Source organism: Colobus angolensis, unplaced genomic scaffold, assembly GCF_000951035.1.
Source record: "Colobus angolensis palliatus isolate OR3802 unplaced genomic scaffold, Cang.pa_1.0 Scaffold206, whole genome shotgun sequence".
Classification (NCBI taxonomy): Eukaryota; Metazoa; Chordata; class Mammalia; order Primates; family Cercopithecidae; genus Colobus; species Colobus angolensis.
This window is the reverse complement of record NW_012115222.1, coordinates 2,316,773-2,341,181: the sequence shown is the minus strand read 5'-3', so window position 1 is coordinate 2,341,181 and position 24,409 is coordinate 2,316,773. Positions and strand designations below refer to the sequence as shown.

General features: G+C 35.8%; 1 protein-coding gene across 1 annotated transcript in view; it reads left to right on the top strand.

The window, feature by feature from the left end:
- The window catches only part of FBN2 (fibrillin 2), a 276,012-nt gene that overhangs the window by 82,980 nt on the left and 168,623 nt on the right, over positions 1-24,409 (top strand). Inside the window, exon 7 of the mRNA XM_011942098.1 lies at positions 11,609-11,734. Coding sequence (XP_011797488.1) covers positions 11,609-11,734 — 126 coding nt within the window. The remainder of the gene's footprint in view (positions 1-11,608; positions 11,735-24,409) is intronic.

Below are 24,409 nucleotides of genomic sequence, written 5' to 3'. Positions count from 1 at the left end.
TCTGTTTATGTGATGGATTACATTTATTGATTTGTGTATGTTAAACCATTGAACCAGCTTTGCATCATGAAGCTGACTTGATGGTGGTGGATAAGTTTTTTGATGTGCTGCTGGGTTGTTTGCCAGTATTTTATTGAAGATTTTCACAATTTGTTGTTGTTGTTTTAGCAAGTTTGTTGTTATTGTTGTTGTTGTGTCCCTGCATGGTTTTGGTATCAGGATGATTCTGGCTTCATAAAATGAGCTAGGGAGGAGTCCCTTATTTTCAGTTGTTTGGAACAGTTTCAGAAGGAATGATACCATCTCCTCTTTGTAGAATTCAGCTTGAATCCGTCCGGTCCTGAGCTTTTTTTGGTTGGGAGGCTATTAGTTACTGCCTCAATTTCAGAGCTTGTTAGTGGTGTATTCAGGGTTTCAACTTCTTCCTGGATTAGTCTTGGTAGGGTGTGTGCATCCAGGAATTTATCCATTTCTACTAGATTTTCTAGTTTATTTATCTAGAGATGTTTATAGTATTCTCTGATGGTAGTTTGTATTTCTTTGGGGTCAGTGGTGATATCCCCTGTATCATTTTTTATTGTGTCTATTTGATTCTTCTCTCTCTTCTTCTTTATTAGTCTAGTTAGCAGTCTATCAATTTCATTAATTTTTTTCAAAACACCAGCTCCTTTTTTTGGAGAGTTTTTCTTGTCTCTAACTCCTTCAATTCTTCTCTGATCTTAGTTATTTCTTGTCTTCTGCTAGCTTTTGGATTAGTTTGCTGTTGCCTCTCTAGCTCTTTTAATTGTGATGTTAGGGTGTCAATTTGAGATCTTTCTAGCTTTCTGATTTAGGCAGTTAGCAATATAAATTTTGTTCTTAACACTGCTTTAGCTGTGTCCCAGGGATTCTGATACCTTGTCTCTTTGTTCTCATTAGTTTCAAAGAACTTCTTGATTTCTGCCTTACTTTCAATATTTGCCCAGGAGTCATTCAGCAGCAGGTTGTTCAGTTTCCATGAAATTATGTGGTTTTGACTGAGTTTCTTAATCCTGAGTTCTAATTTGATTGCACTGTGGTCTGAGAGACTGTTTGTTATTATTTCAGTTCTTTTGCATTTGCTGAGGAGTGTTTTGCTTCCAATTATGTGGCCAATTTTAGAATAAATGGTACTGAGAAGAATGTATATTCTGTTGATTTGGGGCAGAGAGTTCTGTAGGCATCTAGTAGGTCCACTTGATCCAGAGCTGAGTTCAAGTACTGAATGTTTTTGTTAATTTCTTATCTCACTTATCTGTCTAATACTGATAGTGGGGTGTTAAAATTCTCCCACTATTATTGTGTGGAAGTCTAAGTCTCTTTGTAGGCCTCTAATAACTTGTTTTATGAATCTGGGTGCTCTTGTATTGGGTGCGTGTATATTCAGAAGAGTTAGCTCTTTTTGTTGAATTGTTGCCTTTATCATTACGTAATACCCTTTTTTGTCTTTTTTGATCTTTGCTGGTTTAAAATCTGTTTTGTCAGAGACCAGGATTGCAACCCCTGCATTTTTTTTGTTTTCCATTTGCTTGGTAAATATTCCTCCATCCCTTTATTTTGAGCCTGTGCGTGCCTTTGTGTGTAAGATGGATTTCCTCAATACAGCACACCCACACCGATGGGTCTTGACAGCTTATCCAATTTGCCAATATGTGTCTTTTAATTGGGGCATTTAGCCCATTTACATTTAAGGTTAATATTGTCATGCGTGAATTTGATACTGTTATCATAATGCTATTTGGTTATTTTGCATACTAGTTCATGCAGTTTCTTCACAGTGTCATTGGTCTTTATATTTTGGTGTGTTTTTGCAGCGTCTGGTCCTGGTTTTTCCTTTCCATATTTAGTGCTTCTTTCATGAGCTCTTGCGGAGCAGGCCTGGTGGTAACAAAATCCCTCAGCATTTGCTTTTCTGGAAAATATGTTATTTCTCCTTTTGTTAATGAAGCTTAGCTTGGCTGGATATAAAATTCTGTGTTGAAAATTCTTTTCTTGAAGAATGTTGAATATTGGCCCCCAATCTTTTCTGGCTTACAGAGTTTCTGCTGAGAGGCCCACTGTTAGTCTGATGGGCTTCCCTTTGTAGGTGACCTGGCCTTTCTCTCTGACTGCCCTTAACAGTTTTTCATTCATTTCAACCTTGAAAAATCTGATATTATGTGTCTTGGGGTTGTTTCTTCTTATGGAGTATCTTAATGGTGTTCTCTGTATTTTCTGAATTTGCGTGTTGGCCTGTCTTACTAGGTTGGGGAAGTTCTTCTGGATAATATCCAGAAGTATGTTTTCCAGCTTGTTTCCATTCTCCCTGTCTCCTCCTGGTACTCCAGTCAGTCATAGGTTCGGTCGTTTCATGAAGTCCCATGTTTCTTGGAGGCTTTGTTCATTCCTTTTCATTCTTTTTTCTCTATTCTTGTCTGCATATCTTGTTTCTGTAAGGTGATCTGAAGACTCTGATATCCTTTCTTTTACTCGGTCGATTCGGCTGTTGATACTTGTGTATGCTTCATGAAAGTTCTCATGCTGTGTTTTTCAGCTCCCTTAGGTCGTTTATGTTCCTCTCTAAACTGGTTATTCTAGTTAGCAATTCCTCTCACCTTTTATCAAAGTTCTTAGCTTCTTTGCATTGGCTTAGAACATACTCCTTTGACTCATCATAGTTTTTTATTACCCATCTTGTGAAGCCTACTTCTGTCAATTTGTCCATCTGATCCTTCGTTCAGCTCTGCACCCTTGATGGAGAGACGTTGCAGTCATTTGAAGGAGAAGAGGCACTCTGGCCTTTTGTATTTTCAGCATTTTTTCATTGATTCTTTCTCGTCTTCATGAGTTTGTCTAGTTTCCGTCTTTGCAGCTGCTGACCCTTGGATGGGGTTTTTATGGGGTCCTTTTTGTTGTTGATGATGCTGTTGTTGTCACTTTCTGCTTGTTTGTCTTTTTATCAGTAGTCAAGTCCCTCTTCTGTAGGGCTCCTGCAGTTTGTTGGGGGTTCACTTCAGGCCTTATTCATCTGATTTGCCCCCATGACTGGAGATGGCACTCAAGGAGGCTGGAGAGCCACAAAGATGGGTGCCTGCTCCCTCTGGGACCTCTGACCTCTAGGGGCACCAACCTGATGCCAGTAGGATCTCTTCTCTATAGAGTCTGACAACCCCTTTTGGAGGATCTCACCCAGTTGGGTGGCACTGGGAGCAGGATCCGTTTAATGAAGCAGTTTGTCCTTTGGTGGAGAGAGTGTGTTTCGCTGGGGAGAAACCCACTCGCCCGGGCTGCCCAGATTCCTCAGAACTTCCAGAAGGAGAGGCTAAATCTGCTGATCCCCAGAGACAGCAGCCACCCCTCCTGCTAGGGTCTCAGGCCCAGGGAGATCCAAATTCTGTTGCTGAGCCTCTGGCTGGAGTTATTGGAGATCCTGCAGGGAGGCTCCACCCACTGAGGAAGGATGGGTCAGGGTTAGACCTGAAGAGGCACTCTGGTCTCAGACTGCCACAGCCAGTGTGTTGGGCTGTGAGGACGAGTCTTGGGACCAAGCCATCCAGCCTCCCTGGCTCCAGCAGGGGAAAAGCACAGCTGGGAGCTATAGAAATGGGTCCTTCCCCCTACCCAGGGAGCTTAGTGTGTTCAGCAGTTGCTTTTCTGGTTTTTTTTTTTTTTTTTGGCTGCCCCTCCCCCAAGGAGCTCAAAAGGCTTAGAGAGCAGACAGCAGCAGCTGGTGCTGGTTGCCACAACCCTGCCGGGAGCTCCACAGGCTTAAGCAGATTCCTGCTGAGAGGCTGTAATAAGCTGTACCTTCCCGGATTGAGACGGTAGGCCCCTGTGGCGTGGGTTTGCGAAGTGGGATCCTCCGATTCGTGGGTTGCACAGTTCCGTGGCAAAAACAGTTTCCCAGGCTGGGTAGCACACTCACTCATGGCCTCCCTTGGCTGCAGGGAGGGGGTTCCCCATGCCCGTGTGACTCTCAGGTGGGCCACCATACCACACTGCTCATCCTTCTCTCTGGATCACGCCAGCCTTCTAGTCATCTTTGATGAAAGAACCTGGATACCTTGGTTGCCGCTGAAGGATTCACACGCTTAGTATGTTTTTTCTGATGGGAGCCTCTGAGCGGTGCAACTTCTAGTCGGCCATCTTGACCCCACATTTTATTTTAAACCGTTGTCATGCTAATGTTCTGAACTTAAGCAGTGTCAGAAAAGTGTGCCCTCCTAGGGTGCTGTGAGGTCAGTCATATCAATTCTTGATGGCTTAAATATTGCGAGCCATTTGAGTTTTAGCCCTTGTGTTTAATCCACATTTGATCTCCTACTTTCTTCCATTTTATACACTGAAGGACCAAAGTTAACTCATATAGGACTTAAAATTTAAGCTATCATAAAACGAGTGAATTAAAAATGTTAAAAGTGTCATTAAGCCCTTTTCCAATATTATTTATGAACTTTAAATATATCACAAATTGCCATGTGCATGTGATGTATAATTTTCTTACAAAGTTTCTTCTTTTTTTGTCTTTAGTCTCATGAACCTACCCTAATTAGGAGTGATATTTTGCTTAAGATTAGTACTTGGCTTTGGATCTTTTAGGTTTTCAAATGAACAGGGTGCTCCTGAAATTTTTAAAAATATATTAAAATTAAACTGGCATAATTATTAATTTGTGCCATGTGATATTTAGGGATTAGGCTTTTAAACTACTTTAAATGCTTCAAAACTGAAGATATGACAGAAGAAAATTGCTTGTCATCTCTTGCTTTATCACTGATGGTAGTAACATTGATGCCAAGCCCCTGCTCCATTCCAGGTAACATGAAATGCACAGAATTCACATATTTGACACGGGCCCTAGCTAGGACACAGGATATGGTCATGAATAAATAAATAGCAAGACAGACCCTAAATCGATTTCTGTAAAACAAATGCTGGTGTGTGTTCTTTTCGTATGGCATTAGTGTACCAGAAACATAATTTCTTTAGTCTGACTGCATGTAAGAAGAGTAGAGGAGTTTAATCTCGGCTGAAATCAGGCACATGTTGCTAGCTCCTCAAATGTCGAATGAGCAGAAGATGCCTTGAGTAGAAAGTTATTTCCAAGCCTTCTACATAGCCAAAGTAAAAAGGAAATTGGCTATTATCTGATTTATTTGATTAGAATAAATTATTAAAAATAGTTACAGCCAAAACAAATTCATCTTGGCTGCCTACATTAACCAAGTTAACGAGATCATTATAAAGTCTAACTTTAATTAATGCTGTATTAACACAAGCTATTCCTATACAATTAAAAAACTTTACTTAAAGCAAACTCAATTATAGAAATTACTATTTAAAGGTAGCAGAATATTCACCTTCTTCTGACCTCACAAAAAACTAACATGAAAATGAATAATAAAGAACAACACGTCATTCTAAAATAAAATCCTGTAACAAAAGCAGTGATGAGCATATGCAGCTGTTGGGAAGTCACTGGGACAGGGAGGGTTTTCTGAGCGTTTACTCTGAGTATCATAATCCTGAAAGGTGTTTGAAACTACTAAGAGCAGAGAGCTAAGGTTGTGGATGTTCTGTTGGAGAGGAGGAGATGTTCCCGTAATAGACAGGTCTACTTCAGACCCTCATAGTAACAGAGGGTAATGGAAGGAGAAACTGTGGGGGCAAGCCATTTCTGAGTATTCTCCACCCGGTCTTCCAGCCCAGAGACACTCCTTGAGTGAAGTACAGGAGGGTGGAAGTACAAAGAGGAAGTATGGACCACTAGCATGCAATCTGTAAATATAAGTGTCACACCACAAACTGACAGTTGAAAATTGATGCTCAAGGGAAGAAAAAAGTTGGGGGAGGAGTTTGGTGGCAAACTCAGGACTATGCCTTAGAAGTTTCAAACCAATGCATTTCCTTTGAGCCTTCCCCACTCTGCATTTCAGCAGGAAATGGCTGCATTGAGAGATGAATAATAAAGAGAAAGGCCTGCATATAAAAACTGAAAGAAAAAAAAAAACCATAAGCAAAAGGCAGGTATGAACATGCTTCAAAGAATTACTACCCAAATAAATGCAAAGTTTATATACTTCTCTCTTATCTCAAGGAAATTAAAAACAATGATGGAACCATCAATGGTGGAACATCAATAGGGAGGCCAGAGTGGATGCCAAGAAGCCAGTTATAAAGTTCCTGCAGTAGTCCAGGTGCTATTTGATGGAGGCTGAGACTGGGTAGTAGCAAAGGAAAGATTTGAGATATTCTTGGAAAGTAAGCAGTTGTTGCTGATGAGGTGATATGACATAAGTGAGAGGAACATGCCAAGTTTCTCTCTTAGGCTTCTGATTTAACAGTTGGAACATGATGGTAGCATTTGTTGAGATAAGATCGAGATAGGACCATGTAATTCTTATTACAATTTCAGGCTCCTGCAGATATCAAGTTACCAATATATACTTGTTTTGATGATCATTTTAACATTTGAATTTTGTGTATCATACATGAGTAGATATTCAGCCAGAATCAAGCCATATTAAATGGTTGCCAGGACACCCCATATGTCTCAGATTCCAAATAGAAATAGACCTATTCTTTAGTTGTGCTGTCCTTAAAGACATTTGTTTTCATAGAAATAAAATATTATGTGTTAATATCTACAGAGTATATAAATAAGAATTTCTGTTTACTAATGGAAATAATAGGCATTGGGAACTCCAAATGTAGGGAGGCTGAGAGGAGGGATGAGGTCTGAAAAATTACTTATTGAGTACCTATTGAGTTTTCACTATTTGGATAATGGGTTGAGTAGAAGCCCAAACCTTACCATTATGCAATGTTATTCACTTAACAAACCCTCACTTGTATCCCTGAAACTATAAAAATTAAAAAGAAAAAACAAATTCAATGTAAAAAAATTAAAATTAGAAATGGATCTAATTTGGTAACAAGAAAAGTTAAAAAACACGCTATGAAATATAGTAGTAATTTCTATGTCCCATGGTTCCTACACATATAAATTAAATGAACCATTTTTATATGCCTATAATACTGCATGCACATAGTTTCCATATTTGGACATGAACTAAAAATAATATATCATCTAATAATAATTTATGTAATAAAATAAGTTTAATTTTTTAGAACAAATTTACTTGGAGAATTTGGAGAATAAATGAGGTTATAAACTAGAATTATTTCTGCTTTGTTACATTGTTTTTAACCTTAATAGACATGGACTGATGTTATTGCATAAAGTATAAGTTTCAAAATATGTAATTGTGTTCTATAAAATTGTTACATGTGATTTGGAATAATTCAAAATTTAAAGAAATAGTAAGTTTTTGCCTGAATTGAAGGCATAAACCAAGATACATCTGTACAGTCTGGTCACTGGAGAATTAATCAATCATTAGTAGTTGCTTGTGATAGGACTTTGCAGATGTAGAAATTCTTGCATAGTTTGAAGGCTTGAGGCTTGCTTTTTTATAAAGAGCATATCTAGTTCCAAATTGGTTATTTCTTGGTTATTTCTATATGATTTCTTTTAAATTTTCTTTTTTATTTTAACTGCTAACTTGATCTAACTAAAAGAAGTTAATTCTACGTAACTGCAGAGTCTAGGAGACTTCAAAAATAAGGGTTTCGTTCTCCTTCTAAAAAAAATACTTTTTAGGCAATTACAAAATAAATCCTATGATTTTGGATTGTGTTTCTTTTTGAAAAATCACTGAATCTACTACAGTCTGTATGCAGCATACAATTTTATGAATAATATTAAGGTTTTATAGACTTGGTCTCATTTTTCAGCTTTTACCATGCTATTTTTTCTCTGATTTATCTGCCAGGAGAACAAGCTTCTAGAGCTCTTTTATACCACACTGTAATGAGAGTGGGAGTGTAGTATATTTAAAAATGAGGTTTAAGGCTGTGCGCAGTGGCTCACTCCCGTAATCCCAGCACTTTGGGAGGCCAAGGCGGGTGGATCACTTGAGGTCAGGAGTTCGAGGCCAACCTGACCAACATGGTGAAACCCTGTCTGTACTATAAGTACAAAATTAGCTGGGTGAGGTGTCTCATGCCTGTAATCCCAGCTACAGGCAGGAAAATCACTTGAACTGAGGAGGTGGAGGTTGCAGTGAGCCGAGATCGTGCCATTGCACTCCAACCTGGGCAACAAGAGCAAATATAATAATAATGTCTCAAAAAGTAATACTAATAACAATAATAATGAGGTTTAAAATGTGCTGAATTAGAATGTGCAGTATATAGATTTCTTGCTATATATTGTATTCATAGTTGATGTTTTGTTTACATCATATATCCTTTAATAAGACACTGAAATCTACTTTAATTCAGTACAAAAATACTTTGGACTGTTGTAATTAGTTCGATAGATATAGCTAATAGGAGGAAGAAATAATTTGTAGGCTTGAATTCACTGGTTTACACACTGAGATATACGGAACTTTTCAGCTTACCAAAAAATAATAGGGCAAATTGATACATACTGACACAGAGATGTGTTCACGAAATATTTTATAATGAAGAAAAACAAGGTGCAGAAAAACACACATACTGTGGTTTCATTCTTGTTAAATAAACAGACCACCATTCTGAATATGTGTGTGAATAAAAGTAAAAAGACAGAAGCAAATTTATATCAATGGTTATTTCTTTAATTTTCTATTTTCTGTATCTTTAACATTTGTTGCAATGAGATATGTTATTTTGTAATTAAGTATATAGCATTAATAAATCTATTATGTAAGCTTGTAAGTTTGAATAGATTGTAACAAATTTGTGTAAATTTACATATTTTTATATACAGTGTTTATTATAAAAATCGACTGATTTTTTTACTTGTATTTCCAAAAGCCAGGTTTTATAGTAATTGATTATCTCTATTGTTTGTTTTGTATTTTTTCATCATTATTTTATTGATTCCATTTACTTTGGGTTTAATTTGCTCTTCTTTTTAAAATATCTTAATATGGAAACTTAAATCACTGATTTAAGAAGTTTCTCTTTTTATACTATAAGCATTTTAATGCTATACATTTACCTCTAAGCACCATTTTAGCTGTGTCCTACAAATTTTGATATGGTGTATCTTCATTTTAAGTTAATTCAAAATACGTTCTAATTTTCCATGTGATTTTTTCTTTGACCCGTGCATTATTTCAAAGTATATTGCTTAAATTTCAGGTATTTGAGGTTGTTCCAGGTTTTTTCCTTTATTACATTACAGTTTAACTCTGTTGTGTTTGGGGAACATATTTTGGATTATTTTAACTTTCTTTTACATTTAATGAACCTTTTACATGGCCTCAGAATATAGTCTTTCTTAATAAATATTCCATGTGCACTTGATAAGAATGTGTGTTCTGCTTAAGTGAGGTGGAGTATTCTATAAATGTCAACTAGGACAAGTTGGTTGAAAGTATGGTTCAAGTCTAATATATCCCTGATGATTTTCAGTCTACTTATTCTTTTAGTTAAGAGAAGAATGTGGAAATTCCACATACTTGCAGGTTATTTATGTTTTCAGTTTACCTGCTGAAATTACCCTTACTCCAGGTGTTTAATGCTTTATAATCATGCATAGACAGCATTATCATATCTTCTTGATGAATTGACCCCTTTGTCATTATGCAATGTCCATTTTTATCCACACATAATATTACTTGTTGTGATAAGTACTACTTATAGTATTAACATAGCTATTCCAGATTTTTTTTGATTGAATTCTTAACATATCTTTTTCATCCCTTTACTTTTTAAGATATCAAAGTAGTTTTCTTGTAGGCAACCGAAAATGGGTCTTGCTTTTTAAAAATCTGACAGTCAGACTTTTTAATGGGATTTTTCCTACCACTGACATCTCATACAGTTATCAATTTTATTGTGTTTAAATCGGTCATTTATTATCTCATGTCTGTCTCACCTATTCTTTGTTACTCTTTTTCTGTTTGCCTGACTCTTAGATTAATAGTGTATATTCTTGTATTGCAATTTATCTCCACAATTGGATTATTAACTATACTGCTTATTTTTTTAGTGTTTATACGTATTTAACTTACTACATTCAAATAATATAATGCCACTTTACTTATAATGTAATAACTTTACAATGGTACCATTTATCTCTTCAATTTTTCGTGTTATTGTTGTTATGCTTTTTACTTCCATGTGTTATAACATCCAAAATACATTATTGTTGTTGTTGCTAGGAAAAATCAATTCTGTTAAGGTTAATTAAAAAATTAGAAAATATACTTTATCAACACATTGCCATTTCTACTGCTTTTCATTTTTGTGTGTAGGTTAGAATTTTAATCTCACTTTTATTTTGCCTGAAGAACTTCCTTTTACATTTAAAGTCTGAAAATTCTTTATTAACGCTTCATGAATTTTATTATGTCAATACTAAGGATTTCTGTTCCTACGTGGATGAAATTAATAGGCAATTTAAAGGATAGGATGATAATTTCAATGCCTAAAACTGAAATTTTAAATTTAGAGTAAGAGGACAACAATTCCAGTATAAGAGTGTTCAAGGAATATAAATAGACAGCTTTCACATGAGGAAACAAAAAAGCTAATAAGCACAGGAGCTAGTAATTAGAGAACTGAAAAGTAAAGTAATAATATTCCTGTACAATATTAGGCCAAAGAAAATTAGGATATTGGAGACCGGAAATAGGATATTACACACCTGTAATCCCAGCATTTTGGGAGGCCAAGGTGGGCAGATCATCTGAGGTCGGGAGTTCGAGACCAGCCTGACCAACATGGAGAAACCCCGTCTCTACTAAAAACACAAAATTAGCCAGGCATGATGGTACATGCCTGTATTCCCAGCTACTCAGGAAGGCTGCGGCAGGAGAATTGCTTGAACCCAGGAGGTGGAGGTAGCAGTGAGTCGAGATCGCACCACTGCACTCCAGTCTGGGCAATAAGAGCAAAACTCAGTCTAAAAAAAAAAAAAGAAAATTAAGATATTGGATAGTAATATTATGTATTGGCAGGAAAGAAGAAATACAGGAGTCTTCATGAACAGTAGAGTTGCATAGACTGCTAGTGGTGTGAAGACTCCTGCAGGCATTCTGAAGGACCACTGAACACTATTCGTATTAGTTACATGTATACCCTATGATCTAGTAATTCTGCTCTGGGTCTACAGCAAAATGGTAAAGAGTCTCCTTGAGTCCTCGAGGTCCATAGTCATTCAGCTCCACAAAAAAATGTAGTGGAGGCATTCACTGTACCATTCACTGAGGTTTTGAGAAGTTAAACTAAGTGCCCATGATCAGGAGAGGAAACTATTCAGAAGTGTTCTGCAGTCAACTGAAGGAACAGATTGTCCACGTAACAGTATGGATGGATCTTAAAAACAAAATTCTAAAAGGAAAATTAAGAAACAAACTAAGATATATAACTTGATACCATTTACATGAATTAAAACATATGCATACAAAGGTGTTTTACTTCTCTAACCCCACCTCTTGAGAAAAACTGAGTTTCTTAGAAGGAAGTTTATATAAAGTTTTTATAGTAAAAAAAAAGTATAGATATTCTGAAAACCAGTGTCATCTGTGTTCAAATTGTTTTCTTCTTGCAGATGTTGATGAATGCCAGGCTATCCCAGGGATATGCCAAGGAGGAAACTGTATCAATACAGTGGGCTCTTTTGAATGCAGATGCCCTGCTGGTCACAAGCAGAGTGAAACTACTCAGAAATGTGAAGGTGAGTCTCTCTACTTTGGGAAACATGCCTAATTGTTGACTTTAATGCAAGAAGAACGTGACTTCATTTGAAATTTTGAAGACTATTGGTCACAATTAAAATTCTTTATCTACTATGAAAGCATAAGTTTAACCCTAGAGTAGTTTTGTATTTGTGTATTACAGCCTTAGTGGGTTTGATTTGAAAAGAGTCAATGAGCATTTGCATCTCCTTTGTTATCTTAGTTGTGTTGCAGTGAGAATGGGAGTAATCCAACCATTTATGTTTCTCCTTAATAAAGTAGTTTTCCATTTCACTTATGAAGTTCTATCAAAAACGAAAATTGAGATAGAGATAAGAAGTCCAAGTGAAATACAGTATCATGTGTAAATGATGTGTTAGTAGTTGGCACCATGTCATATATTATAAAATGAAATATTCTAATTGGTATACTGAATATTGTTTGGCCACCAAATTTTTTAAAATGGATTATTGATTCAGGAACGGTTTGGGAATTACCACCACAAATATCTTAATAAAGAATAACTTGCTCAAATAAAGATATCAAAAAACCTAATACTTTTCTGCAATATTAAATATGGATTATAATATTGAAATGTAAGTTCCATTAGCAGTCCTTAAATAGAATAAATTTACTTGTTATATATATCTGTGATCAAAACCTGTATCATTTTTATCAAATTCAAGAAGTTTCTAAGTGCATGTAGCTTCAATGATCATGGATATTTAGAATAGTTTTGATGATTCTAGTAGTTTTGATATAATGTTTATCTTTTCAGTTATGTTACTTAAATAAATTTATTTCATCTAAGGTGGTTTTCTAAAGGCAATAGAGTATAACTGTTCCCATTTTTTTGTGACAAGCATTATCGTCAACTCAAATTAAGTCTTTTGCTCTTTCTCTTTCCAAAAGTAGTTTGAGTTATTTTTTGTTGATTGGTTGTAAACAGCTGCATTCATCTTTGTAAAAAAGAAAATGGGAAGAGGCAAAATCTAAAGTTTAATTATGGAAGATAAACAGTACTATGAACTATATTATTTCGTAGGAGGTAGAATGTGGGTACATATGCCATTGTTTCAACGCCAGAAACCGTAATCTTATAAATCCTTGGGACATGTATTATCCTATGCTTTTTTTTTTTTTCATTTGCCCTGGTTCATGTATACTAAGCTCCAAATTAATTGTTATAGTTATATACATTTTACATAATTACAGATTAATTTCATGCTCCCTCTAAGAAGAAAGTTTTTAAAAAGTAGTTGATTATTTTAAGGACCAAATAAATTCTCTGTGAAGTTGTTTACAGGAATGCCCAAGTATCTTATACCACTTAAATACACTGTCGATAGTCAAAGTCAGCCTGTAGTGGAAAGGTGAAAGTAACATTTGGAAGACGTGAAAAAATATCTGAATTACCTGAAGAAGCACAAACATTAGACCAAAAACTCAGGAATCTGTAGAAATTCTGGGTTATGCCACTTTTTCCTGGCCACTTTTTGTATTTTTTTTCTCTTGGCTTTTTGTGACTTGATAGTGTTGCTTAAAATTTTCTCACTCCCTTTCACTTTTTACTTCTAGACTAATATCTAAACTAGATGTACTTGAAAACAAAGTTTGATTATACATGAGAAGGCACAGCCACTGACTGATGATAGTAGTTGTGACATTTATAATGCACATCGAACCATGTATTTCTTCTTAGTTAAAAATGGAATGAGGCTTTTCTATGTTACATTTCATCAAAGCAACATGCAGAGCCAAGCCAGACATGGGAGAAAGACAGTGCAAGTCTTTATTCACCACTTGCCTATGTTCTTTAGGAAAGAGGGACATTGATAGCATGTAGGCACCACCCAAAGCCCTGCATCCAGTCGTGCCTTTCTTTACTTCCTGCCCAGGCAGCCAAATCCATTTAACCATTGCCCAGAAATAATTATGTGATTTAATATTTGGGATTGGTGGGGAATAGCAGAATTGGAAGAAGTAGTGATTAGAATTTGAAATATAATAAAGGTTTTATGAAGGCCTGACTTGTGTATAAGTCCTGTTTATTTAAATATCCCTTAAAAATGGCTATTTTCAATTTTCTTTGGGTAATACTGTTTCTTTATATAAAAGAAGTGGTATTTGCTTATATAAAACTATTTAATGTAATCAGTAGTATAATACATCGGGAAAAACTGTGAACAGTTGCCACAGTGGTGGGTTTTGAATTGTAGTTAGTTTTATGGATAATGTAGTATCTGTAAAAATCTTGCCATAAATGTAATGTTTGCTCTAAATAAAAATGTAACTATTGCAATTACTTTTGATCAACTATCAAAGGTAAAATATTTTAATTTATTATGTGAATTGCAGTGCGAATATAAAACATAGTACTATTGGCAGATTTAAGATGATGTTCTTCCTGTTTTTACTGTAGCACGTTTCATACTTCTGTTCACACAGCAATGAAATTATCTTAAAAAACCTTTTTTGGTCTTTAAGTTACTAGGTCTGTTCAGAAATAAGAAAAGTAAGTTCAGTATTTTGGATCTGAGTGATTAGGAAAATGGTGATATCCTTAACAAGAAACTGCAATTAGCTTATTAATCATTAAACATTATGTTATTGATATTGTATGTGTGTATTTGTTTGTTAACTATCTCACTCCAACCCTTGAATAAGACCCTTGAGGGCAGAGCCTCTGTCTTTAGTGCTGTATCCCAGAGCCTAGAACAGTTTAGTTGGCTCCAAATAAATACATGTTTTAATTGGGAGTAGGATATATAATAAGTTAATTTATTTGACTTGGGCTGAAAGTCCAAATGCAACGTAAAATATGGGCCCAGAGTTAAAACTGAATTTGGAAAGAAGCTACTGGTCTTCCCCAAAGGAATTTTTGCTCCATCTTACCATTTTTCATTTTGTTAGTAATTTACTTTTGCTTTGGTTGCCATTGAGAGACCAAGAGCACATAAACATTTAAATGCAGTTTGAAATGTTTAGATCTTCTGTGTCATGGTTCCTCTTTGGTCACCTGCAGGTAATGCTTCTGAGGTCAGGGACCTTTGCTTTTTAGCTGAAACAAAGAAATGTCTTCTGCTCATTCACTGGGATGTCTTCTTAACAGAAATCTTATTCTGAAAGGCTTGTTCTGCCAAAAAAGCTAAGTCTGAGTATATATAGTTTTTATTAAAAATGTCATAATGCTGGGGGCAGCATTCATCTCCTAACTTAATGTTTGAAACATATCTGTCATTATCTATCATGGAGGCTTATGTTGTTTCATTCTCCTGTGACTCTTTTTTTCCCGTCATATTCAGATATAGACAACTAGGTAAGCTGTAAATCTGAACTCAAAGCAGAAGGAAATATACACTTCTCCGTTTTCCTGTCTCTCTGTGTGTGTATGTGTGTATATGGTGTGTCTGTGTGTGTGTGTCTGTTTTAAGGAGAACCAGTTATTTTCCCCCTTTGCTCAATTAGGGTCCCGAATCTCAAAAAAACCTCTCATGATGCTCACTGCAGCCATGTTTATTTCTGCTGTGCCAGTTTGGTTCCCAAATCTAATTTCCTAATTCTGTATTACAGCGGGTAAAATGATTCTTTGGTGGAATAAACCATTTCTTCATATGCAAAGAGAAGGTTGTTTCAGTTAACTTCCTCTGTTCAAATATCCATTAATTTAAATATCCATTTAATTTAAATGAAGAAGGGAAGGAGAACACATCAGTATAATACGAAATGGTACATTAGAAGACGGCTCAGTGTTTTCCTTTTTCACAATAAATTATTTTCGTTTGAATTTCAGTCCATGTGGATAAAGCACAAGCAGGAGCCAGATGTCCTTGTGTGATCCCCCCTTCCAGACTATACCTTCGTTAACATTCCTTGAGCTAGTTATTCTTTCCTGGCTTACATGGGAGGCAGAAAAAGAGCATCACTGTATTGGAAAGTTTCCCTTCAATGGCTCTTTATGTGGCAGAGAGTTGTTTGCAATTTATTTTGAAGAATTTTCAGCTTTGTTCCATTAACACAGCATTTTGTTGTTTGAGATTTGTGACAACACGTATATTTATTTATGCTCATGAAACTCATAAAAGTTGTTGGCACAGTCTCCTCAGCTGCTGTTCCAACTCTGCTTAGATAAACCATGGAAAATAAACTTTCTGTACTAAACTGAAAAGTACTTGCTGTTATTCATATTACATAAAGTATGTTAATTTTAAAATAAATAAAAAATAAATCCATTAACATTCTCAAGGGGAAAACTCCACATTAAAATGGAGAGTGAAGCAAGGGGATTGCTAACACTGGAAACAGATAAGACTTTTTGGGTCATAAATTTATATACCATGAAAATCATCTTAGCTTAATTTATAACACTATAGTTAAAACATACGTATTCCCTGTCTCTTGAATAAGAAAGTCAGGGTGGCTATGCTCAAACCTGCTTTCTGCCCCCATCACAAATAATTTATTCCTCACTTATCATATTGTATCTGAACTACTTTTTTTTGCCTGACTCTGCCAGCAGGATATATGTACCAAAATAAAATTAATAAAAGCTGTATTAATTGAACATTTACTACAGTCTAGACAATATTTAAACTACTTTACATGGGTTATCTTATTAAATCTTCACCACAGAGCTGTGAGGTTAGTTACTATTATTAACTAACCTTAGAGATGAAAAAACTGAGGCACAAAAAGGCCAAGTAACTTTCTTAGGATCATATGGATGTGAAACAGCAGGGCCGGGATTCCAGTGTGCTAGGTTGGCTCCAGAGCTTTCACTCCTAGCCAGTGCTATTAAGCAAACAAAGGTGTTGGATGACTATACAAAGATACTGCAAACGTTTCCATAGTTGTGTGTTTTTTTTTTTTTTTTTTTACTGGAGCTACTGGGTTTAAGAATCAAAGCCTTTTTTGACTTTTTCTTATTTGTGCTAAGCAGAAATGACACCACTCAGGGTTACTGTTTTCCTCTCTTCATATAAATAGACAATTACTTGTAATGCGATGAAAGTTCTTTGCACTAAGGAATCGCTTTTTATGATACATTTATGTTGGGAGGCAGAGCAAAGAGTAGTTTGGAAATTTAGTGCAGAGTCATTTGGAGAATATATAGTAAGAGTTAAAGTATGAAATGGAAATTTGAAGTATATGCTTTTATAAACTATTTGGGAAGGGCATACTAGCAGTGATATTTTTAGTCTGACTTTTAGAAGCCCATGCTGTGTTTCACAAATGGAAACGTCGCATCCAAGAAAGTGAGACCAGCGGGGAAGAGTGATAGGAACTCCAGAGGGGCAGCCAAACAGCAGCTCAGAGCTGACATACGAGGCAAAATGAGCACTTAGCACCTCCTAACATATTTATCAGAACTTGCCAATCTAAACTATTTCAGTTTCTTCCCGCAAATGGCGTGCACTAGTAAAACACATGTGTTAAGCAACTTGGACAGCACCTTAACAGTATTAGTTAACTAACAGCAATATTTCATGGGGAATTACTGAAGTGACATCACTCCTTTAATTTCAACCTAAACAAAGTGGTTTACATGGAAAGTTGCACGCATAGGTTTCTATAAAAGTCTAGACCAGAAAGAGTTCTTTATTTGAGGCACAGTGGGTAACATCATTGTCATGAACAAGAAATCTGTGAAAAAATACATATTCCAAAAGAAAATTATTCAGCAAAAGGTAATCTTTGGCATGTGAAGACAGACTTTGATTTGGATTGTGAATCTGGAGCAAAGTTTGAAATATCCAGATGACATTTTAACTTTTTAAAAATCAATTGTATTTTCAAACATTTTTATCCCAGTAACAAGAGGAAAATTATAGAGAAAAATTGCAATTTAAGTTTTCAGTAAAATTCAGGAAATAAATTTGGGGAGGGAAGAGAACGTAGTGGCCAGCAGTCTGAGATTTGGGACCCAAATGTCCATCTGTGCTCCTGCTGCACCCCATAAGAATTGTGTCATCTCAAGGAAATTAATGCCTGCATCTTTACAATAGGGATAATAATGGTCTTTTCTCCTTAAGGTTTTTATGCATAACATATAAAGCATTTGACACTTTGGGTCTTTATTAAAGACAAGGATAGCAAACATTAATTGTGGAAGAGTTCTGATGTGTCATTTCAATGGTGACTTTTAGTACAGTTTCTAATACAGAAATTCTTTAAAGAAGCTAACAGAAATCTTGAAAATAACAAAGTTGACCTACTAGAGCATATATTTGCCTAGTCTGATGAAAGTATTAACAGGTAATGAAATGACCCCAAGCCTATCATCAGATGAGAAAATGTGGAACTAGGGTATCCGTTAATTCCTGACTGGTCTCAACCTGTCTTTATTCCCCTGCTCCGATTCCACTTAAATTATAGCAATGGAGAGTTAAAGCCCAGAGGGCTTGATTTATTTAACATAAGACAGTGGTCAGGAAATTGCACTTTGATGGATTCGGGAAAAAAATCCCAAATGTTGAGAACCAATGTTGTTTCCCCATTGCCATTGTATATTTAAATTCTTTTTTAAAAATTATGAAAAAAAAGCATGGTAAAGTAATTCACATGATTCTTGCAATTCAGTGTCTGCTAAAGATGACTGGAAAAATTGAGAGCCTCCAAAACATCTCTCTCAGAGACATAAAATTAGATGTGTGTTAATGATAGGAAAACCTATTCTACCCTGAATGAAAGGATCAGATGAACATTTTGCTGAACTTTGCCATTAGAGGGAAAAGGTATCTGCAGTGTTACCTCCCTTTCACTTACTAAATAATTGCTCAATACATTTTTATTTTGCTTAACATATAACAGCCATTTCATAGTGGAAATGAAAAAACAATAATTCAGGCCAAAATAAAATGCAAGTTCTATAATACTCATATGTATCTTTATATTCTGTTGACAGAATGAGGAAGAAAGGAGGGGAGGGACAGGGAAGAAGGGTAGGAGGAAGAGAGAGAAGGAGAGAGAGAGAGAACCTTTCTCCATCTCACAAATTACCTTGGCTCAGTGCCTGAAAGAAATTAGTCTACTCTAAAGAAATTCTGCTATAGTCAAATAAAAATGTAACAAAACTTGAAATGTAATACCTAGATCCAAGACTGCAATTCTTGCCAGTGCTGTCACTTACTGCCTATATATGTGTGTGTGTGTGTGTGTGTGTGTGTGTATATGTATATACGTATACGTATATACACACAGACACACACACACACACACACACACACACACACTTTATTCACTGCCAGGCATTGAAAAATGTATGAAGATCTGTAGAAAAATGTTATGGGCTGCCATTTCTTTTAGATGCATCCTTGGGAGTATATTATGGCAGGATGTAAATAAACAAAGCTGTGATAATGCTTGAATTGCCTTTCTTTCTTAGTCCCAGACTAAATCTCCTTATCTTAATGCAAACTTTTCTTATTTTAATATAGTGTTTCTCATCCATACTTTGCCTTTACTGGATTTTAGTACAAATAATTATATTTTAAGGATAATATGAAGGATTCTGAGAATTTTAGTTCTAGTCACCTGCTATATTTGTCACAAGGTTAGGTAAATGGTTTCTCCATGTGCCAGCAGTTGTTTTACCTGCTTCCAGAAGACAGTTATTTGAAAGAGCCCCTATTTCAGAAGACATAAAATCTATATAAATAAATAAATTGAGTTATAGTATGAGACGGTTTCTTTTAATGTCATTTGGTTATTGAGTGAGTTGCTATGTTTTTATGTAGGCTTTAGTTTTCCTAGAGGACTGTGGTTTCATAGTTTACATACTACTGTGTGTTTTCCAGTTTAATTATGAAACTATCTGCGGTATATTTTTGTCCCAGTCTAGCAGCAGCTAACATAGGAAAAATGAAGCGTTGGGTTGCAGGTTTGTGCCTTTTGGTGAATGGCAGAGGAGAATTTGGGCATTATTAACCAACAGCTGTATGCTATCAAATTAAATGTTGCATGGCTTGATTTAACTAGCCGTATAGCTGATGCTAATCTGAAGCATAAACATACTCTTCAGCTATAGGTTTCATCTTCCAAATTCTCAGAAATGCTACCGGGACTATGTGACTATAAACCAAAGCTTCGCTGTTCCCATTAGTAATAGAGTGTTATAATAATCTATTATGTCTTATTACATAGAAGAAAATTGCTTTTTGTGTTGTTCTTAACTGTTTTAAGGATTATAGTAAAATCCTTTTATGTTGCAAAATCAATATTAAGTATTTGAACGTTATAGCAAGTTTGTAAAAGAGAGCGTCGTAGGCCGGGCGCGGTGGCTCAAGCCTGTAATCCCAGCACTTTGGGAGGCCGAGACGGGCGGATCACGAGGTCAGGAGATCGAGACCATCCTGGCTAACACGGTGAAACCCCGTCTTTACTAAAAATACAAAAACTAGCCGGGCGAGGTGGTGGGCGCCTGTAGTCCCAGCTACTCGGGAGGCTGAGGCAGGAGAATGGCGTAAACCCAGGAGGCGGAGCTTGCAGTGAGCTGAGATCTGGCCACTGCACTCCAGTCCGGGCAACAGAGCGAGACTCTGCCTCAAAAAAAAAAAAAAAAAAAAAGAGAGCATCGTAAAAATGATTTATCTTTTAGTATTGCAGTCTAGCTTCAAACTTGCATGTTGACCATTATTTTCCAATCCTCTGATCGAGGAAGTAGGCCTTCTTTTAGAAAGTGGTTTCCCAGATAAGATCCTGACCTGCCATTGTTGCGTAAACCTCACCCAAATGCTCTGATTTCCAGTGTCATTTCTTTAAATTGGAGCAAACCCCTAACGTCTTTTTTTTAAGGCACCTGATACGGTTTGACTGTGTCTCCACCCAAATCTCGTCATGAATTTTAATCCCCATAATCTCCACATGTTGAAGGAGGGACTTGGTGGGAGGTGATTGGATCATGGGGGTGGTTTCCTCCATGCTGTTCTCATGATAGTGAATGAGTTCTCACGAGATCTGGTGATTTTATAAGGCAGTTTTCTGTGCTCTTGCTCAGTCTCAGGCTTACTCACCTGCTGCCATGTAAAATGTGCCTCTTCTCCTTCCGCCATGGTTGTAAGTTTCCTGAGGTCTTCCCAGCAATGCAAACTAGGAGTCAATTAAACCTCTTTATAAATTACCCAGTCTCAGGCAGCTCTTTATAGCAGTGTGAAAACAGACTAATATAGCACCCTAAATGCAGGCCAAAATAAAATACTAGTTTTATTAAAACTTTTTTTCACTTATTACTATTAAAATAAAATTTATTTGTCCACAGACCACCTAAAATCATCTAGCCAGTCACTAAATGCAGTCTTTTTAGATCCGAACACTAAATGCAGTCCTTCTAGATCAGGGCTTCGCAAACTTTTCTGTGAAGAGCCAGATAGTAAATATTGTAGACTTTTCAGGTCATACTGTCTTTGTCACAAATAGACAACTCTGCCAGTATAGTGCAAAATCAACCATAGACAATACAATGAATGAGTGACACTGTATTCCAGTAAAACTTTACTGACAAAAACAGGCAGCGAGCTGTAGTTTTCAACTCCTGTTCTTGATTTCACTATTCTTACTCTGTATTGCAAATGGTCTCAATTTTACTTAATTTTACCACTATTTTCTCAGTGACTGGCCAGTTGATTTTAAGTGGCCCATGGACCAGTAGGTTTCATTTTAATAGTAATAAGCTATAAGAAAAAATTTTAAGAAAAAATATAACTAGTGCATCAAGACTATATGTTTTTGAATGTTATTCCTGAAAATATTATTGATTAGCCCATAGTTCATGTTAAATTTTTTAAGTGAGTATACATGTCGAAATATATTAAGAGAGATGTAATTTAAGTGATTCAGGGTATCACAATAGGTATGGAGGTAAAGTTTTTAAATGATTGGAGTTTGGGACATGTCATTGTAAGATTTATCATTATCATTATTATTACAGTAGTCCCCCTCATCTGCAGTTTCACTTTCTACAGTTTCAGATACCTGCTGTCAACTACAGTCCAAAAACCTTAACGGCAAATTCCAGAAGTAATCCATATGTTTTAATGCATGCCATTCTCAGTAAGGCAATAACATCTTGTGCTGGAAACATGCATCTTCCATTTGTCCAGCATGTCCATGCTGCAGACACTCCTTGCCTAGGAGTCACTCAGTAGCTGCCTCAGTTGTCAGATTCACTGACGCAGTATCTTAGCGCTTGTATTCAAGTGACCCTTATTTTACTTAATAATGCCCCAAAGTGCTAGAGTAGTGATGGTAATGATTCAGATATACCAAAGAGAGAGTGTAAAGTGCCCCCTTTTAAATGAAAAGATGAAAGCTCTTGACTTAATAAGGCAAAAAAATCATATGCTAAAGTTACTAAGCTCTACAGTAAGAACAGATTTTTTTATCTGTATAATTGCAAAGAGGGAAGAAGAAATTTGTGCTGGTTTTGATGTTGTACCTCCAACTGCAAAAGTTATGGGCACAGTACATGTTAAGCACTTATTTAAAAATGGAAAAAGCACTAAATTTGGGGGTAGAAGACATGAACAGAAATGTGTTCCTGATTGACAGCAGTCAGGTTCAGTACCATGCATGGCTTCAGGTATCCATCAAGGGTCATGGAACATATCTCCCAGAGAAGGAGAGACTGCTGTATTAGAAAGCAATTTTAATTCTCAGAGTAAGTGTTGTCAAGCAGGAACTCAGGATCTTGTTATTTTTGCCAGAAAGTTCCAAAGGGAAAGGAATGGCCTGCTACTGTTTGTAGATCTATCTTACTTATTCCCAGTTATCACCTCCTATTTTTTCTACTCTTCATTATATTACTTCTCTTTCTAATCTTCTCTACTATTGTCTATACTGCTGTTAAAACCTGCGCATTCCTGAAATCAGAAGACATGAAATTCTCTCAACATTATCAAAATCATTTCGGATTGTTCTATGTTTATGAGTTTGTCTACCTGTATACTTCATGGGATATCGGTCAGTGTGGCACTTGAAGAGAAGTTCATGCTATTGCAATCAGTATTTTGTTTTGTTTATTTATTTATTTATTTTTGAGACAGGGTTTCACTCTGTCGCCTAGACTGGAGTGCAGTGGCGGGATCTCAGCTCACTGCAACCTCCACCTCCCAGGCTCAAGCGATTCTCCTGTCTCAACCTCCTGAGTAGCTGGGAATAGAGGCCTGTGCCACTACACCCAGCTAGTTTTTGTGTTTTTAGTAGAGACGGGGTTTCACCGTGTTGGCCATGCTGGCCTTGAACTCCTGACCTCAAATGATCCACTCACCTTGGCCTCCCAAAGTGCTGGGATTACAAGTGTGAGCCACCGCGCTGGCCTGTATTTTATTTTTTCAATATGATTTTGCAAGAGAAAACATATAAGCAACTACTGCTATAGGCTTAGACATAAATAGGTTCTGTTTTAGATATGAATGTGAATAAGAAAGGAAGTGCTTTAAACATAGTGCTATGTTTGAAATGTGAATGTAAAACATAATAATGAAGTAAGCCAAATATAACTAAAAAGTAAAGACTTAAATTTTAAAAAGATAGAATAATAAATGTACAATAATACAGCATAAGAGAATTCTTTTATGTTCAAAATCCAGAAATTATAAAAGAAAATAACTGATATATTCAACTACATAAAAGTTTTAAAAAAAAGAAAAATGGAAAAACTTCTACTGGCAAAGACATCAAAAAGAATATCTAAAGAAAAATGCCAAAGAGAAAATATTTGCAAGTGACATTGAAGGCAAAGGGCTAAATTAAAGCCAAACTCCTAGAAATAGGTAAGATAATGGCTAACACCTAATAGAAAAATGACCGAAATATTAGAAGGTAACACACAGGAAAGGAAATATAATAATTTTAAAAAGTGCTTTGAATGATATGTGAAAAAAGTCTCAGAGGTTGCTTTCTCGTTTTGTTGAATTCTAAGGACAACAGATTTGTAGTCCTTGAAGATGTTTTGTAATAGAAAACTTGAAATTTGCAAAAGAAAAAAAAGTTCTCATTTATATAGTGAAACCATACTGTAAAAATTTAATTGTAGGCTTAGAAATTAATTAAGCTTAATAAACTCATAGCATATCACCTTTCACAAATTAAATTATCATAATTTTTCTCCTACATGGAATGCTTTTCTTTATTTACTATGATAGAAAAAACATTTCTCATAATTAACAAGTAAAGCAAAACAGGAAGTGTAGTATCCTGGCATTAATGTGAGATTATACATTTTAAAATATTTCTTCTATATCTTTATTTTCCTTGTAGTTTCAAGATGGAAGTTTGTTATTTTGATGTTTTTTCCATAATGTGTAATGTTGCATTGTTTATAGATCCTTTATGCTAGTATATGTAAACACTATTAGTAGTGGCTAGTTATTAATATTTCTATCTAGAATTAAAAAATGGTGTGGATTTCATGAATAAAATATATTCTCAAATCTGTTCCTCTTTAAGAAGATAATTAAAATTTCATTTGCCTTTTTTTAAGGAATATTACTGTACTGTAAACCATTGACTTTAGTATTTGTATAGCCGGTGGGCAGTAGAAGTGGGAGGAGGAAGAATGGAAATGACGAAAGGAAGGGAAAGACTATTTTGCCTTTAGTAGCCCATCGCTCACCTCCAAGCTGTATAAAAAGAGAATCCTTAAGGAGATTGAAGAGAACGGTATTGGGGATCTTTTT